Consider the following 18,199-nt stretch of genomic DNA (forward strand, 5'->3'; position numbering starts at 1 on the left):
ACAAAATGTATACAAAAAATATACTATACACAAACTCAAAAAAAGGAAAAAAAAAACAAGAGACCCCCCACCTACCCCCACGAACAGGCACCAGATACAATTAAAAATATACACCTTAAACAAAGACATACGTAATCAAACAAACAAAACGTTAAAGATGGAGTGAAGGAATAAAACAGAGAAACTATCCATTCAACTCTTAAAAAGATACCTAAGGAAGGGGCCCCAGATTTGATAAAATTTTTTAGAAACATCGATCTTGGAAAAGCAAATCCTTTCGAGCTTGACGGCAGCAACCATCTCCGCCAACCATTTTTGAAAACTGGGCGGTAAAGAGGACTTCCAATCCATCAAAATCACCCTTTTAGCTACAACCATACCAAACATAAGAGACAATTGCTGAGAATGTGTTAATGCTAATGTAGGGTCAGAACATCCAAGCAAAGCAAATTCAAGATCTGGAGTGATATCTTCTCCAAAAACATTTGAATACCACTGAAAAATATTCTTCCAAAACTCAGAAATCTCAGGGCAAAACCAAAAAGAATGAGCATGTGTGCCATCTGAGCTCTTACATCTTTCACATAATGGGGAAATTGAAGGGTACATTTTATTGAGTTTAGTTTTGGTATAGTGTAACCTATGCAATACTTTAAACTGTATAAGTTGTAATCTAGCATTAATAGAGCAGGTATGAATTCGTTTCAGTCCCCAGTAGTAGTTTCTTTACAGGTTTTTTATTCAATCGCGCTGCTTTTCCATTGTTTTTTCTGGGTAAACATGGATGTGTCTGACTGTTGCGCTGGCGTCTCTTGCAGTGTCTCATGCATGAAACGCCATTCTAAAAACACTGCGCTCAAGTTAAAGGGGTCATATGATGCGATTTAAATTTTTCCTTTCTCTTTGAAGTGTTACAAGCTCTTGGTACATAAAGAAGATCTGTAAAGTTGCAAAGACTAAAGTCTCAAATCCAAAGAGATATTCTTTATAAAAGTTAAGAGTCAACCACGCCTACCTAAAACGGCTCGTTCTAACACGCCCCCACGTCTACGTCACGATGTGGGAAGATTTGCATAACGCCGCCCAAATGTTCACGCAAAGAAAGAAGGCTTTTATTCTTGCTGTAGTATTGTTGCTGCCGCCGCCATGTCGTGAAGATGCTGTGTTTCGTTGTGAAAGCGAAACTACTTTGTTTGGCCTTTCAAAAGAGGACGATATCCTCTTCATCATGCCTAGAGCTGATCTGTGCTGGTCGCTGAAGAAATACATCAACTTCACACTGTGGATCGCCGGATCGGCTTTCACCGTGGACGAAGCGGAGTCCAGCCCGGGGTCGTCACATGTGGTTGCCGCATATGAGGCGCCGGGATGGACAAAAGTGAAGCGAACGCGGAGAGAGAGAGCGACAGTTCGCGAGAGAGACCGAGTGCATCCGAGAGAGAGCGAGAGTGCGCGAGAGAGAGCGAGAATGCGCGAGAGAGACCGAAAATGCGGGCGAAAGAGAGCAACAGTGCGCGAAAGAGATCGAGTGCGTCCAAGAGAGAGCGAGAGTGTGCGAGAGAGACTGAAAATGTGCACGAGGGAGACTGAAAATTCTTAATGTACTAAATGTAATAAAGTCTTAATGTACATAATCAACATAACTCGACTCGCTAATGAACTGTAACTGTACGAATTGTGACGAATTATTAAAGAGTCATTCATTTATTCATTAATTCATTCAAAAGGATGATTCATTCTGAAATAAAGCAAGTGACTCTCTTCATGTATTGCCCACTCACTCAATGTTCAAAAATAATAAGAGTCAGATCTACAACATACAGGGAAATAAGTGAGACTATAGTAAAACCATACAAGTAAATCTCAAATTTTCTTTATGATATCGGTAGTTAAGGATAAAAGACTCAAGTTGTGTTTAAAATTTTCATGAGCCCTTCTTGCTGAGTCGAGTCGAGTCTGAAGTCTACTAAAATGCGAATAGGGTGCGACTTAAGTCAGAGTAACTCACTCAAATTACAAATTACATTTGTTAACCTTCAACGGACTACAAATTTCCTTAATTAAATCATTGCAAAGGGGCTGCTGAACTTGCCTATCTCAGTTCGAATGTGTGGCGATGTTCTGTAAGCCCTCTGCATAATGGGCTGTGTATCCCCAGCAAAGAGTATGGCTTCTACTCTTTGCCCCTAGTACGGACGGTATGCTTGACCAAATCAGTATGACCATAGTCATAATCATTTACATTGAAAACATCACAGAGTATTTGGACATCAGATTCTCTGGCTGAGTCTGTTCTTCTCTGTCCAATGTAGACTGACTCAAGTCTACTTTTGGTTTTGGACAGGGCCCAATTTGAGTCTGTATCTGAGCTACTGTGGGTTCTAGCATTGTGCATTCTTCAGAATTATTGGTTGATTACTGGTTGAGAATTATTTTAGAAAAAAAAAAGTAAAGGCTAAATTTTGTTATTGTTTTCATCTTTAGACTGATGACATTTAAAAGGGTCATATGACGTTGCTAAAAAGAACATTATTTTGTGTATTTGGTGTAATGAAATGTGTTCATGGGGTTTAAGGTTAAAAAAACACATTATTTTCCACATACTGTACATTATTGCTTCTCCTCTATGCCCCGCCTTTCTGAAACGCATCGATTTTTACAAAGCTCATTGTTCTGAAAAGCGAGGTGTGCTCTGATTGGCCAGCTATCCAGTGTGTTGTGATTGGCCGAATACCTCAAGCGTGTGACGGAAATGTTACGCCCCCTGTGATGCCATCTCCTGGCACAACGAGACAAAACCTATAAAACCCATTACAAACGAAGCATTTGTTGCATCCAGTGGGGACATAATTACTGATTATAATGACTTATACTGTCTTTTTACGTGTTGAGTTGCATCGTGCCACGTGTCTGCATTTGTGATCGGAGAAATGACAAACAACAAGTCTACTCTACACTGCTCAAAACTCGCATTTGAGTCATCAGTGGCAAATTCCTGAGTGTCTCAAATGGTCCAACATCCTAGACAGAATACGAGAATGTTCCTCCAATAACCTATTACAATGCTCCATGCTGTTAAAATTTCTTGATAGCATAGTTTATTCATAAAATGTCACACAAGCATTTAGGTCGGTGAAATATATTTGTACATCGTTGCACTGACATCTAATGCAGTGCAACAAAATTATACAATTTAATATAAAATTTCCCTTAAACATCATGGAAATTGCATGCATTGCGTTTTACACCACTGAACTTCTCAAAGAACAACTCTCTCTCTCGGACGCACTCGGTCTCTCTCGCGCACTGTCGCTCTCCTTCGTGCAAATTTTTTGTCTCTCTCCCGCATCTGGCTCTCTCTCGGACACACTCGGCCTCTCTCGCGAACTGTCGCTCTCTCTCTCCGCGTTCGCTTCACTTTTGTCCATCCCGGCGCCTCATAGCCGCAAGCCCGCCAGTCGCCGCTCACTCAAGGCTGCCATTGTGAAAGCGAAACTACTTTGTTTGGCCTTTCAAAAGAGGACACGACTAGAAATCAGTAGTTAAATTGTATTTACAACACTGCTCCAGAACAGTTCAACCCAAATATTCAGATGTGTGCAGCACATTTTATGGAGGACTGTTTCCTGATCCTGGTAGAGTAGATTACAATGCAGGCTGTTCTGACTCACAGACTTTAAGTAAGTTTTTTTTATATAAAAAGAATTTGCCACTGACGATTCAAATGCGAGTTTTGGGCAGTGTAGAGTAGCGCTTGTTGTTTGTCATTTCTCCGATCACAAATGCAGACATGGTTTTGTTTACGCGGCATGATGCAACGCGTAAAAAGACAGTATAAGTCATTATAATCCGGAATTATGCCCCCACTGGATGCAACAAATGCCTCGTTTATAATGGGTTTTAATGTTTTTGTCTCGTCGCTCCGGCCGGACAGGGCATCACAGTATGGTAGGGGCGTAATATTTCCGTCACACGCTTGAGGTATTCGGCCAATCACAACGCACTGGATAGCTGGCCAATCACAGCACACCTCGCTTTTCAGACCGATGAGCTTTGTAAAAATCGACGCGTTTCAGAAAGGCGGGGCATAGAGGAGAAACAATAATGTACAGTATGTGGAAAATAATGTTTTTTTAACCTTAAACCGCATAAACACATTTCATTACACCAAATACACAAAATTAATGTTCTTTTTAGCAACATCATATGACCCCTTTAAAAGAAGTTCACTCCCATCTTCTTACATTTTTTGCCTATTCCACTGCCCGCGTCACATCTTTGTCAAAACAAAAGTGCTGTGTGAATGACGCCTAGCGCTAAATTTATGGTCCTTCACAGAGTGCGTCACACGTGAGCGGTTAATCACGTGCGCCGACATGCGGTTGGATCGTTCTTTTCTCTTTACTGCTATCACCAGCATAATGTCAAAGTGTCTTATTCTAACATTTGGTAATATTTCTATTCAAAATCGCGATTCCTCGATTTCTAAAAAATAAAATCGTGGCAAAACAATAAATTCAAATTAATCGATAAAATAAGTACCTTAAGTACAGACTTGCATTCTGATAACTGATCTCAATAAATTGATTATAAGTATTATATTCTCAATACTACAGATAAATTTTTCCTCCCATGTTTTAAACTAGCGTGCTCCTTTCAACACCACGACTCAGCAACTCGTGTATCATTCTAGAATTCATCTAATTTCTCACTTGTAAACAAAAGTTTACTTGATCATTCAAGTGCTTGGAATAAGCAATTATGTTCCCAACTCCACTTGAAGGGCACAATAGCAACTAAACACCCAGGAGTTAGACATTAGCATGTCGCTAAGCTAACAAGACAATAGCCACAAATACATAGTAACATTTATTAGGTAAAAAGTCCATTTTTAAAACTATTTTGTATCAAAAATTACATACATAACTATACTTGTGATCAACATTTGTCTTGCTTTGTCCGCAATCATGGATTTGTGTGCTGAGCATGTTCATTGTGGGATAGCCTTATCTGTGCATATCTATGATGCTAATTTAGTGAATTCAACTGCCTTTTAGGCCTTTAAGAACAGAGATGGAATCCAACAAAACACCTTATAGTTAATAAATTCAAAATGAAATCAGTACTCTGAGAATTCAGTGACTCATAGCAACTCAGTCTTTGGGAACTGAAGAAAGAACGTTTTATAGATATTGGTTAGGACTGCAACCAGGCATTGCAGCATTCCACACCACAAACAGAACGCCACCACGCAAGCCCCCTTATAAAACAAACTCTGAAACAGTAATGAAAAAGCATTACATAAAGTCTAAAATGTGGAACATCCAAATGACAATAGAACACTAAAAATTGTTAGCAGACAATGGGTGCACTGTGGGTACTACACTACTGAACATGAGTTAATTAAACAAGACGCATACAAACCAACCACATTTTGATTAGTCCCATTAAATATAGCAATTATTCATGCTAAAAAAAAAAACACTGGCCAATTGTGTTTGAATTGGCCTGACACACTGTGTTATCAGTCACTAAATTACCATGGCCTTGGTTTGCACTGCAAGGATTAGCTTTCATATACAGTAATAAAGTAGGTTTTGCTCCATTTACAAAGAAAATAACATATTTGTTGACTGTAGAAAACAGTCTCGCCTATTCAAACTGTAGAAAAATCCTTTCAATTCACTTGATGTCATTGTCAACTGGCCACAATTAAGCTGATGACCAGCACTCAGTATTATATGTGCATGAAAGTGCATTACAAATAAGGTAATTAACTAATTTATAAGAGTGTGTGTGCATGTGTGACTGTGTTTAATGTGCATCCAGGGTATATGACAGATTGAAGGAGGTGGCTGTCGTGAGCAGATAAGGTAGGTCTATTTACACAGTAAGCATGTAAACAGGTTTGGCTCCACTTTTATCGAGTACTGATTAAGCTCTTCATGAAGCAAATTACAGCCTGGAGAATGAAGCCTTCGAGCAACAATGTTTAATTATATCTGACTCATCAAGGACATCAATGAGGCACTCAATGACTAGTATTCATCTTCATCTCTCTGACCAGCACTCATTGGGTTCCTCAGTCGAATGAGAGGCATTAATAGGCTCATTTCAAAGGAGGTGGAAGCTCTTTTATTATTTTCATCTCCTACTTCAATAGTTGCAGAATGTAATTACTTTTGAGTTGAAGCTAAAAGGTCTAAAAAACGACTTTCAAAATTTCATTTCAAATGTGCCATCACTCCACCAGCAACAGTAGTCATTTCTTTCAAATCTGCAATAGTCTTTTGTGTCTTTACACTCTAGGTTCACCCACGTTTCATTTTTATATGGAACCACAAACATCTTATCAATAGCACATTAAATGACTTCATTTTGATTTGACTTATAATTTATAGTGTTAAATCACAGAAATGGATGTGCTTGGATGCACAGCCAGTGAAACTATCTTGCCGTGGAGCCTCACAGGGAAGAAAACAGATATCATACAGTCCAGCAATTCCCTGAAAACTTAGAACTTTAACAAGCATCTCAAAAGCAAACAGGCCTTTGTCATTTAACTGATATTCTTATGTCAGAATGACAGCAAATGATATAAACTTCAACTGCACACCTTTCTCTTGGCTTTTCTCTCTAAAACATTTTTGATGTGCATGACACAAACAAAATAAACACATCAAGAGAAAATTTCCACGCACACCTTGGCAGAATATCACAGAATGCACGCTGACAATACCCCAAATACCCACAGCAAAACAATAACAGGCTGTAAGTCATGTTTTAGCAAAAAGATACATCAACATGGTTATTTGTCCTTTGAATTAGCAAATGGGAATAACTGCGACAAAGTCCTTTGTAATAGACACATACCGATAAATGGTCCGATATTTTGTAACCGATATTCATTAATCACATTTACAAACTTAGGCTAATTGGTTATCGGTTCTTTATTTTTGGGCTACTGATAAATGGCACTATTTGGTCAGTATCTAAAAAACAGCACAGAAAATGGCATTCACAGGTAAAAAAAAAACAAAAATAACTTAATGTATTATTTTTGGATAAATACGCAGCAATTTTAAAAGCCATTCATTCTCAAGTAATTTGTAGCTTATGAAGTAGCAAAATTATTACAAACAATAATGAAAATGTGTGAACATTTAGATCACAAAACAATAATGAAAATGTGTGAACATTTAGATCACAAAACAATAATGATTATTATTTATCAAAAATTCATAATAAATATATCCATGTTTTGTATTCTAATCAACATTACTGACTAAAATTAAAAATCAGTTATGTATAAAATTAATCGAACACTTAAATATAAAAATAATCGTTATCGGTCAAACAAAAGCAACATCTATCAATCTCTGCCCTACAAATAAATAAATAATCCCATTCCACCACATAAACGTGCAACAGTCACTTAAAAGCCTAACACAAACTAAAAATAAACGACAAAACGCATTTCAAGAGGCATTTAAACATTTTGACAGGTCTCTCCCCTACCTACTGTACTGACTAGAGAATTTGATGGTCTCATGGAAACTGTAAACATTACAACTTTGCAAACAATAGCACTGATTTGTCTTCAATCTATAAGCAATCTCCTAGTACATACCTAGTTCTTCAAACATGTCACGCAACACTCTAATCCTCATGCATTGCATTGCATTGCATTGCATTGCATCGCTTAAGGCTGAAGGCGAGATGTTCCTGTATCTGCCGGACTGCCACATTGCAACTGAAGTCAACGCCAAACCAGTGTGCTCGTGTGTTTCCAGAGAAAGCAAAGAGCCCTACACTCCGCGCATGCAACGCAGCACTCATCACGCATCCCCTTACCGTTTGAAATGCCCACTTTCAGAGAGGTCGCGAAAATCCGAATCAACTGAACGCCACGGAAAGAACTTTGATGTCTCGTGAGCGCATCCTGCGCCGCTCGCGCTGCTCCGCCATCTTCAGCGCGCAAGATCGAATGAGCGAGAGCAGCGGACGGGCGCGAGGGCGGGGAGGGTTCTCTACAAAACAGCCCGAAGTTCTGAGCTCCTCCATCCATGCACTACACCCCTGTCGTGGTGTGCTACCTACTAGCTGTTTTTGCAGATTGATAAGGTGATTTTTGAATGAAACATTCTATCAGATGAACAATGTGTTTAGGTGATAAATTAAAAACAAATTAATGAATAACAAATGTAAATAAATTAATGAATGAATATAATAAATATTATTGTTATTATTGATAACATATTTATATTTGTATGAATAAAACTATTATAACTATTATAATGTTATATATTACTTGATGATTATGTTAATAAATTATGTAGCCTACACTCTTAAAATAAAGGTGCTTCACGATGCCATAGAAGAACCTTTTTGTCTAAATGGTTCCATAAAGAACCTTTAACATCTGAAGAACCTTTCTGTTTCACAAAAGGTTCTTTGTGGTGAAAGAAGGTTCTTCAGATTATAAAAGGGTAAGAAAGAGATTGTTCTTTAAAGAACCTTTGACTGAATGGTTCTTTGTGGAACCAAAAATGGTTCTTCTATGGCATCGCTTGAAGAACCTTCTGAAGCACCTTTATTTTTAAGAGTGTACTCTTAAAAAAAGATATTTGTCGAATCAGATGCTGTCTATAATAAGCAATGCCACCTGCAGACCAATCCCCAAGTACAAAATCATGGTTCATAGCTGTGATAACTAAATCAAAATGTGCAAAATAAATACATTTTTAAAAAGTAAGTTGTTTGATTTTTCTTAAAATCGATAGAAAAATAACCATATTAACCTGGCATCAGCTATTCATTGTTAGCGTCATTTTTAGTCATTCTTTTTTTATGAAGGACATAGGTACAGTTTATAAATAAAACATATTATTAATAATAACTATATATTTTACATCAAGTTCTTATGTTTAACAAACAAAAAAAGAGAGTAAAAATGATGGCTATATAACCCGTTTTCTGCCAACATAGTATTTACCGTCATGTAAATTTTGGTGACTTACTGGATTTGGAAGTTAAAAGTTAAAACTCATATTTCTTTATGGTAAAGACTATTTTATCATTTATTTTATCAACATTTATTTTGTGGAATTTTTTTTAGTATGTTATTTTTGCAGCACAAAACAGTTCAGTGGTAGAATATCTTATCATATTTACATTCTAACTATAATCCATTTCAAATTTATCAAATAATTTTCAAAAATGTATTTCTAATAAATATAAATAATAAAACCATGTGAACATGTGAATGCCACAAGAAGAGGTCACTTTATTTTGGCACTTGTCACACATTCAAATATTCAAAGCTTTTTTACAGAAAATAAAAGGCTTGGTAATGACTGAGAACATCAACATACTAACAGATGCTTGCATGACATGCAACAGACATCAGCCCTCTCCAGTGTGTCGGGGAGATGAGCTCTTTATCACGGCCCTTGATGAAGAGTCCCAAAGCTCTGATGCAGTTATTGGCCACTTTAAACAGTCTTCTGTGTAGTTTACTTTTAGAATGGCTTTTGAAGGTCTAAGCAGGCACCATCCAAAACACAGAAAGAAGTTAGTCTTTAGACAGGAGGAGCACTCAGTGCAGTCCAGTTTGCATTTAATACATCTCCAGAATAAACCTACAAGACCTAAGCAAAAAAAAAAAAAAAGTAGTGTAATTTGAGATCTAAACCAAACCACTTTTTTTTCTTCTTGCGAATCCATGATGAATGCGTATAGGACTAATGGTTTTTATAGCAATATAATGCTGTAGAAATATGCAGGCCCATCGGAAGGCATAGCTCCACTTACATTAAGAATACATGAATAATATATGCCTGTTAACTAATTTAGCAGGCAATTCCAGATTATTAGAAGAATCTGTAAGACAATATGAAGTGATTATAAAGCAGGCTGAATATAACTTTCTAATGTTAAGAACTGGCTTTCATTTCAGATCTTGCAGTAAACTGAGTCAGTGTTTTAGGGAGTGATTCTTATTTGTTGCACCCATAAAAACGGACATTTATGCCCATACGAAAATAGCAGCCAATGAGACATACCTGACAAGATAATCACTTAGACTTTTTAAATGTCAGTGATTCTTATTTGTTGCACCCATAAAAATGGACATTTATGCCCAATACGAAAATAGCAGCCAATGAGACATACCTGACAAGATAATCACTTAGACTTTTTAAATGTCATACTACTTTCACCCCAGCCATTTATATTTTACACAAATGGAAATCGTTCAAGTCCAAATGTGCAATCAATAAAACTGGCCTTACAAATTTGAACGTATTTGACACTTGGCTTTTACATTCTCAGCCATGCATCATCATCTTAGATGCCTATTGCCTTTTTTAATGACCAATTTTAAAGAGCCCTTGTTATTTACATTTTTCTTTCTTCTACAAAACAATCTTCCATTATTTGCATGAATATCACTGAAATTCTATTCTGTAATGAAGAAAGAGTCAAAAGGGGGTTAAAATATGACACAGACTGAAGAATCTTTTTCTAGATACAGCTAGATCAGGGCCCGTATTCATAAAACATCTTAAGGCTAAAAGTAGCTCATAACTCGCCGATTTAGGAGTAGTGAAGAGGACTCCTAAGTCACGAACATCAAACCACGAACTATCCTAAAATGGCTGTTGCCGGCAATCTGCCTCTGAATGTAAACATTTTAGAAACATTTGATGATAATGACCTTTTAAAACGGTATCGCCTTTGGTTTTTGGAGGTTATCCAAACTCTAAATTTTCCTTTGATTATATCCTTGTTTTCATTAACCAGTTGGGCAAGAAGTAACAGCTGTTCTTGCATCCAGGTTTTTTTTTTTTTACATTTGCATTGTATTACTATCAGCCATGATTGTTTTACTCTGTTAATTAAAAGGCTGTTTATATGCATATCCACTAATTGTTTTTGAGAAGCACATATGTAAGAGGCTGACAATTAGCTGAACATATACATGTTTAGTGGGGAAGTCGTGGCCTAATGGTTAGAGAGTCGGACTCATAACCCAAAGGTTGCGGTTTCGAGTGTAGCACCGGCAGGGATTGTAGGTGGGGGAGGGAATGTACAGCGCTCAATCCCACCTTCAATACTACGACTGAGGTGCCCTTGAGCAAGGCACCGAACCCCCAACTGCTCCCCGGCCGCCGCAGCATAAATGGCTGCCCACTGCTCTGGGTGTGTGTTCACGGTGTGTGTGTGTTCACTGCTGTGTGTGTGCACTTTGTGCTCTACAATATTTCTATGATTAAATCTCTGACAGAGACCCCTCCCCTATCAGCCAATCACTGTTCCTAAGCATGCTGGCATCCTCCATAGCAATGAGGTCAACCCCACCCTTACTCTTAGCTTAAGACTTCTCTCTATTCCTTAATTAAAGTTTGTCTCAGCAGCTTTGTGAATAGGTTTTAAGAGAAAACTTAACTAACAACTTTTACTGCTATTTAGGAGAACTCTTAGTGGTAAGATAAAATGTTTTGTGAATACGGGCCCAGAGGAAAAAAAAACACAATATCGCCACCCACTGGATGAAAACACACAGTCCACAGAACAAAGTACAGGAACAGTAAAGAGGCGCTACAAAATAAAATCTCATTATACTGACTGTCACCCAAACTTGTTCTTTCAATACATTAGAAGTGAGAAACCTTTGCACGGATAAAACCCATTATCAATTGCTATACTGCATTTACATAATGACACACATTGTATTGTAAATCACCATGACAAATAAGAGAAAAGTCACATTAGGTTTTTCACAATTATGAATTTAAAATACCATTTATGTCCTAAAATGTCTACTAAGACTGAGACAAAACAAAACAAAACATACTGAGTCATTTATCTTCAAGCGCTGTATGTTACTGCATCAAAACTGATACAGCGCATACTTGTTAAACCAATGTGTTAAATATTATGATTGACTGTACATGATTAAAATCAAAACTTCTAACTGCATTAGATGTATGACACATCTAGAAGACACATGGCTTTAAAGATCACTTCGACTGTTGCTATCTAAAAAAAAGCCTATGTGATTCATTTTACTTGTCTAATCCACAACACTGAAAATGTTTCCTTGAAGATTAGTGGAGGAGTTCAAGCCTTCTGTTAAATAAGGATAGTAGAGGAATCCATTCAGTTTTCTTCTGCCCCACAGAATAAGAAATAAACCTGCTTTTGCAGAGCTTATGCTACCATTCTCTACCATGCAGAAGGCCTGGGCAGCTGCATCGAATGACTATTAAATACAATACATACATTGACATGCACTGCAGGTAAACCAATGTGTTAAATATTATGATTGACTGTACATGATTAAAATCAAAACTTCTAACTGCATTAGATGTATGACACATCTAGAAGACACATGGCTTTAAAGATCACTTCGACTGTTGCTATCTAAAAAAAGCCTACGTGATTCATTTTACTTGTCTAATCCACAACACTGAAAATGTTTCCTTGAAGATTAGTGGAGGAGTTCAAGCCTTCTGTTAAATAAGGATAGTAGAGGAATCCATTCAGTTTTCTTCTGCCCCACAGAATAAGAAATAAACCTGCTTTTGCAGAGCTTATGCTACCATTCTCTACCATGCAGAAGGCCTGGGCAGCTGCATCGAATGACTTTTAAATACAATACATACATTGACATGCACTGCAGCCTCTGGACGGCACTAAACATTTTAAATGCACACTAGAATCACACTCTTTTAAAGGGCCAGTTCACCCAAAAATGTAAATTCCGTCATCGTTTATATGGGTTTGGAACTAGAGTGTGGGTAAATGATGACAAAACTTTAATGTGGAGGTAAACTGTCCATTTACCATCACACTGGTCATTCTACAGTGTCAACCTTCACAGACTCTGCGAGTAAGGACAGATCCTAATCTCTAAATTAAATGCTAAAGACATAAAACTGAACTGTACAGAATACAGAGGAATTAAGATCCAGGGTGTTCAAAGCTTATAGCAGGTGTCAAACACTCTCAGGATCTTGTTTTTCCTTTCACAGAGTCCTGGTTCTCTGAAGTGTGACGGGCAGGTGGTTTTCGGAGAGAGTTGTGCTTCAGTGCTGGAGAGGGGCGGTGCTGTGCGTCACCTGTTCGATCCAGGGCAGATAGCGGCTGACCCGTGAATATACACCTGGGTACGAAGGGTCACCACAGCCGTGACCCCAGGAAATGACCCCTGTCAGTACCCAGCGCCCTGCCTCACCCTGACACACTAGCGGACCCCCACTGTCGCCCTGGCAGCTGTCAGCATGCTTTCTGAGGTCAGATGTCATACTGCCAGCACACAGCATGTCGTGGCTAGTGAAACGCTCGCCGTAACGCTTCTTACATTGCCACGAGGGCAGAAGAGGTACCCAGGCCTGAAGAAGAGTGCTGGGATGCTCAGTGTCTGAAAAATAAGGGAAAAACCAAAGGTTGCAATCCATTTAAAGGGACAGCTGCTCAAAAATAACATTTCATTCCCCAATGTTGTTCCAAAACTATATGACTTTCTTTTGTTGAACACGAAAGTAAATATTTTGAAAAAATGTTTTTGTCCATACAATGAAAGTTAATTTTCTTTTTTTTTGGAAGATCTGTCTCTTTATAATAACTGATAAATATATAATATAATATATAGATAAGAATAACATGGAATGAATGGAATGAAGACTGTTCAAGTTTGGAATCTTACATTTATTTGTATGTTTTTGAAAGAAGTCTTTTATGCTCACCAAGGCTGCACTGATTTGATCATAAATCCAGTAAAAACAGTAATATTGTGAAATAATATTACGAATAAAAACTGTTATTATATATATAATAAATTGTAAAATGAGGGCAAAGTTTTATTTTCAGCAGCCATATATTCCAGTCTTTAGTGTTACATGATCAATCAGAAATCATTATTATATGCAGATTTGGTGGTCAAGAAACATTTCTTGATTCAATAGAAAGTTCAAATGTACAAATTTAATTTGAAATAAATATCTTTTGTAACAATATAAAAATCTTTACTGTTACATTTGATCAATTTAGTGTGTCCTTGCTGGAAAAAAGTATTAATTTCTTTGAAAAAAAACTTACTTTGCATAAACCTTTAAACAGTAGTTTATCACAGTTTCAACAAAAATACAATGCAGCAAAACCTGTTTTAAAAATGGACAATAATAAGAAATGTTTCTTGAGTGCCAAATCAGCAAATTAGAATTTCTGAAGGATCAAGTGACACTGAAGAATGAAGTAATGGCTGCTGAAAATTCAGCTTTCTCATCACAGGAACAAAATTAATACATTTAAAAATATATTTCAATAGAACACAGTATATTTCAAAATATAGCTGTTTTTACTGTATTTTTACTCCATCAAATAAATGCAGCCTTGGTGAACATAAGAGATTTCTTTCAAAAACATAAAAAAACTTAAAGATTCTTAAAGAACTTTTCAACGGATTTTTTAAATGCATTTCATATTGTGCCAATATTGTGCCCTTGTAAGAAAAGAACAACCCAATATTACCTGTCATTCCCCAGCCAGTGATGACACATGATGCAGGTCTCTTGCCCCACTTGCTTCCAGGTGCAGGCAGGCAGGCGGCATTAGTATGAGGGTTAAAGGACACGCACTTCCCCTCAGCGCCCTTCAGCCGGATCAGAGCCACGTCATGCTCCCAGCTCTCTGTTCGGTACTTCTTGTGCACTTCGATGCGCTCTGGAGAGAGGACACGTTCAAAATCATCCTGCTCCCGTGTGTTATAATCCCCGAGCTTCACCACGTACCATGAAGCATCACTTCCAAACCTGTAGAATCAAGACATTCATTCATATTACAGATGATACACTACCATTTCAATCATTCCGCTGCTAATCTCATTTTAAGTGTTGAGTGTTACTTTAGTGCTGATTTACAGGAGCTGTCTTATGTTAATCATTCTAAAACTAATTACAGAAAATTACAGAGCAATGATTTGTACACATAAATATGTACATTAACGTTCAAAAGAGAGGTTGATAAGATTTTTTAATGTTTCCGAAAGAAGTCTCTTATGCTCACTAATGTTTTATTTTTATTTTATTTGATCAAAAATACAGAATACAGAAATGTGACCCTGGAGCACAAAACCAGTCTTAAGTCGCTGGGGTATATTTGTAGCAATAGCCCAAAATACATTGTATGGGTCAAAATTATAGGTTTTTATTTTATGCCAAAAATAATTAGGATATTAAGTAAAGATCATGTTCCATGAAGATATTTTGTAAATTTCCAACGGTAAATATATCAAAACTTAATTAATGTTTAGTAATATGCATTGCTAAGGACTTCATTTGGACAACTTAGGAGAAAAAATGTGATTTTCTCAATATTTAGATTTTTTAATATTCTAGATTCCAGATTTTCAAATACTTGGGCCAAATATTGTCCTATCATAACAAACCATACATCAATGGAAAGCGTATTTATTCAGCTTTCAGATGATGTATAAATCTCAATTTTGAAAAACTTACACTTAAAACTGGTTTTGTGGTCCAGGGTCACAAATGAGTAATATTGTGAAATATTAAACCGATTTCAATTTAATAAATATAATTTATCCCTATGATGGCAAAGCTGAATTTTCAGCAGTCATTACTCCAGTCTTCCGTGTCACATGATCTTTTATAAATCACCCTAATATGCTCTAATATTCTAATTTGGTGCTCAAGAAACATTTATTATTATTAATGATGAAAACAGTTGTGCTGCTTAATATGGTGAACCTTGTTCAATGTTAACTGATGGCATCTGGAAAACATGTTCAGAGTTCACAATGCTTATAAATTGGCCACTTATTTTTGTGCTCTCAGTGATTTCAATTCAATCAAAATCAGTTAAAAATGATTATGGAATTGGATTCGGGAGTTGAGGAGCCTAGGCATAGCAACTAATAGCACTGATGCCCAGCAGGTGTCCCTCTTACTGTTTGAAGCAGTGAGCTGCAGTGAGCAGCCAGCAGGAGTTGATGAGAGTGGCTCCGCACAGAGGCTGATTCCCTTTAGATTGAGATCTGAGCCACAGGGACGCCTGCCAGGGCCAGTCACCCCTGTGGGGTATACATATGTGCACAAACTCACACACACACGCACACACACAAACAAACAAACAAACAAACAAACACATACAGACACAAACACAATGGATGTGGTGGAGAAATAGAGTCATATTTATCTGCAGTAAAAGAACAGTTTTAATTAGAGAGTGTCAGCATTGAATTTTAACAATCAAAGAACTTATAAACACAATTCAAATTTAAAGCATATTCATTTTTAGATGTTAAAATTAATTACTATAAAAAAATAATTTTAGCTTAATACTTAGAAACAACTGGTAAAGTAGGCTATTTCTATGTCGGTTAACCCAAAAAGTATAATCACTGAGGGTCTGTAGTGAGATAAAAAAACAAAACAAAACAGAAACATTGGCTCAACCTATTGTAGTATTTAAACACTATTGCAGTATTTATTGATATTTTGAATGAGCTTTTATTTTTATATTTTAAATTTTTTTTAGTTTTAGTAATTTTGATGTTTTTATTAGTTATTTTTATTTTTATATATTAGTTTTATATATTTATATATATATATATATATACTTAAATTTGTTTTGTTTCAGTTAGTTGAAAAGGCAACATTTCAAATTTTTGTTTTTCATATGATTTGACTTCTGATTTTTGTTTTTCTTTAAATATATATTTCTTTTTATTTAAACTTTATTACAATTACCAAAACCAATGTTTAATAGTTTTAGATTTGGTTAACAATAACAACACTGCAATGGCATGAGTTTGAGGTGAAATCGGTTTAATTGCATATGCACTGTAATATATATATATATATATACCATACAAACAAACACACACACACTTTTTATGTATTAATTATTTGAATTTAATTTAATTTAATTTTTTATTTTTTAAGTTGTAAATAAAGATTACTGGAGCATGTTTAACAAGAAAATACTATTTCAGTCTTTCTACTTCACAAAATTGTGTTACTTTCTGTTTCCTTGTAATTATTTGTTAAATTTACTAGCAATTTCTGAGTGAAAATTGTTTGAAAGTACTTTTTGTCCAGTGTGGGGTATCTGGAAAGTTGTTAGAAACTATTTTAGTTATAATTATAATTTCAAACATTTTAATGAATTCATTTTCGGACAATAGTAAACATCTTAAATTAAGCATGATCTTTATATGCAATAAAATAAATTGTATCTGAACAAATGTCCACAACATGTGCTCTAGAACTGATTCAACAGCAGTAAAATTTAGATGACTGCTTACCTGAGAGATTTATATCCTCCAACAATCCTCTTGCTGCGTCTCTCAGCGCCGGCTCTCAAACCGCAGGTGTGTGTGCCCACCACTGCTATGTCAGCCTCTGGCTCTGGCAAATAATCACACACCACACCTGCATCCTGTCCATGCTTACAAGCGTAGCTGTCTTGTCCTTTATAAGGGCACTCTCCGAGGAGCGACTCCTTCCCAGTGCACCTCACATTGGTCAGATGGATGGTCCCCTTCCCTGCTCCGAAATAACCCATCGGTCGTGCTTTTGACACCCCACTGCCATAGAGAGCAAAACAAACATTCCAAGACTTTTCTTCTACTCAGCTATCTGCATTCATCGTGCCTAAGAAATAATAAATCATATTCCATAGTACTGATTATAAGATGCTTTTGAGCTATTTTGTACGATGGCCGAGAAGTGCAAAGCAAATCACAATTCTGAAAACAAAATAACAAATTACAAACGCAAATGCAAGTCTAAAAAACAAAATAACAATTCAGAAAGCACAACAACAATTCAGAAAACATTATAACAAGTCAGAAAACACAACGACAAATCAGACAAACCGGAAAAGGTAGGTATAGTTTGAGACAGCGCCATTGGTTTGGGATTACTCACCGCTGACTGGACGAGACATCTGTCAATCAACGTATACAAGAAGAACCAGCCGAAGAACAGCAGAGTCCTGGTAGAAAGTTCGGAGATGGTATTAAAGTAGCTCTGTTTAAATGTATTGTATGAATTGCCCTTACTATGGAATAAAAAATACGCTTATAATACGTTTAAATAAGCGCTTGTCGTTGGCTTTTTGACGCAATCGACCCGGGTTCGATCCCGCCTTTTGCCGAACTTTTTTTTCT

The 18,199-nt window shown here is 36.6% G+C and overlaps 2 protein-coding genes across 3 annotated transcripts in view; both read right to left on the reverse strand.

The window, feature by feature from the left end:
• LOC107561853 (bifunctional heparan sulfate N-deacetylase/N-sulfotransferase 2-like) overlaps positions 1-7,980 on the reverse strand; it is a 72,578-nt gene extending 64,598 nt beyond the window's left edge. The window contains exon 1 of one of the 2 annotated variants that reach the window (XM_016246364.1): positions 7,855-7,980. The gene's annotated coding sequence lies outside the window, so the exon portion shown is untranslated. Of the gene's footprint in view, positions 1-7,630; positions 7,653-7,854 lie in introns of those variants that run through there. The other variant, XM_016246365.1, reaches the window with a different exon arrangement.
• A 4,342-nt stretch (positions 7,981-12,322) lies between these two features.
• The window catches only part of LOC107561821 (neurotrypsin-like), a 22,817-nt gene continuing 16,940 nt past the window's right edge, over positions 12,323-18,199 (reverse strand). The window contains exons 11-14 of the mRNA XM_016246318.1: positions 17,333-17,614; positions 15,974-16,096; positions 14,536-14,816; positions 12,323-13,426 (exon numbers count right to left, since the gene is read on the reverse strand). Of these exons, the coding sequence (XP_016101804.1) occupies positions 13,092-13,426; positions 14,536-14,816; positions 15,974-16,096; positions 17,333-17,614 (1,021 nt within the window). The 3' untranslated portion in view covers positions 12,323-13,091. The remainder of the gene's footprint in view (positions 13,427-14,535; positions 14,817-15,973; positions 16,097-17,332; positions 17,615-18,199) is intronic.

This window comes from Sinocyclocheilus grahami, unplaced genomic scaffold, assembly GCF_001515645.1.
Source record: "Sinocyclocheilus grahami isolate Dianchi unplaced genomic scaffold, SAMN03320097.WGS_v1.1 scaffold794.1, whole genome shotgun sequence".
Classification (NCBI taxonomy): domain Eukaryota; kingdom Metazoa; phylum Chordata; class Actinopteri; order Cypriniformes; family Cyprinidae; genus Sinocyclocheilus; species Sinocyclocheilus grahami.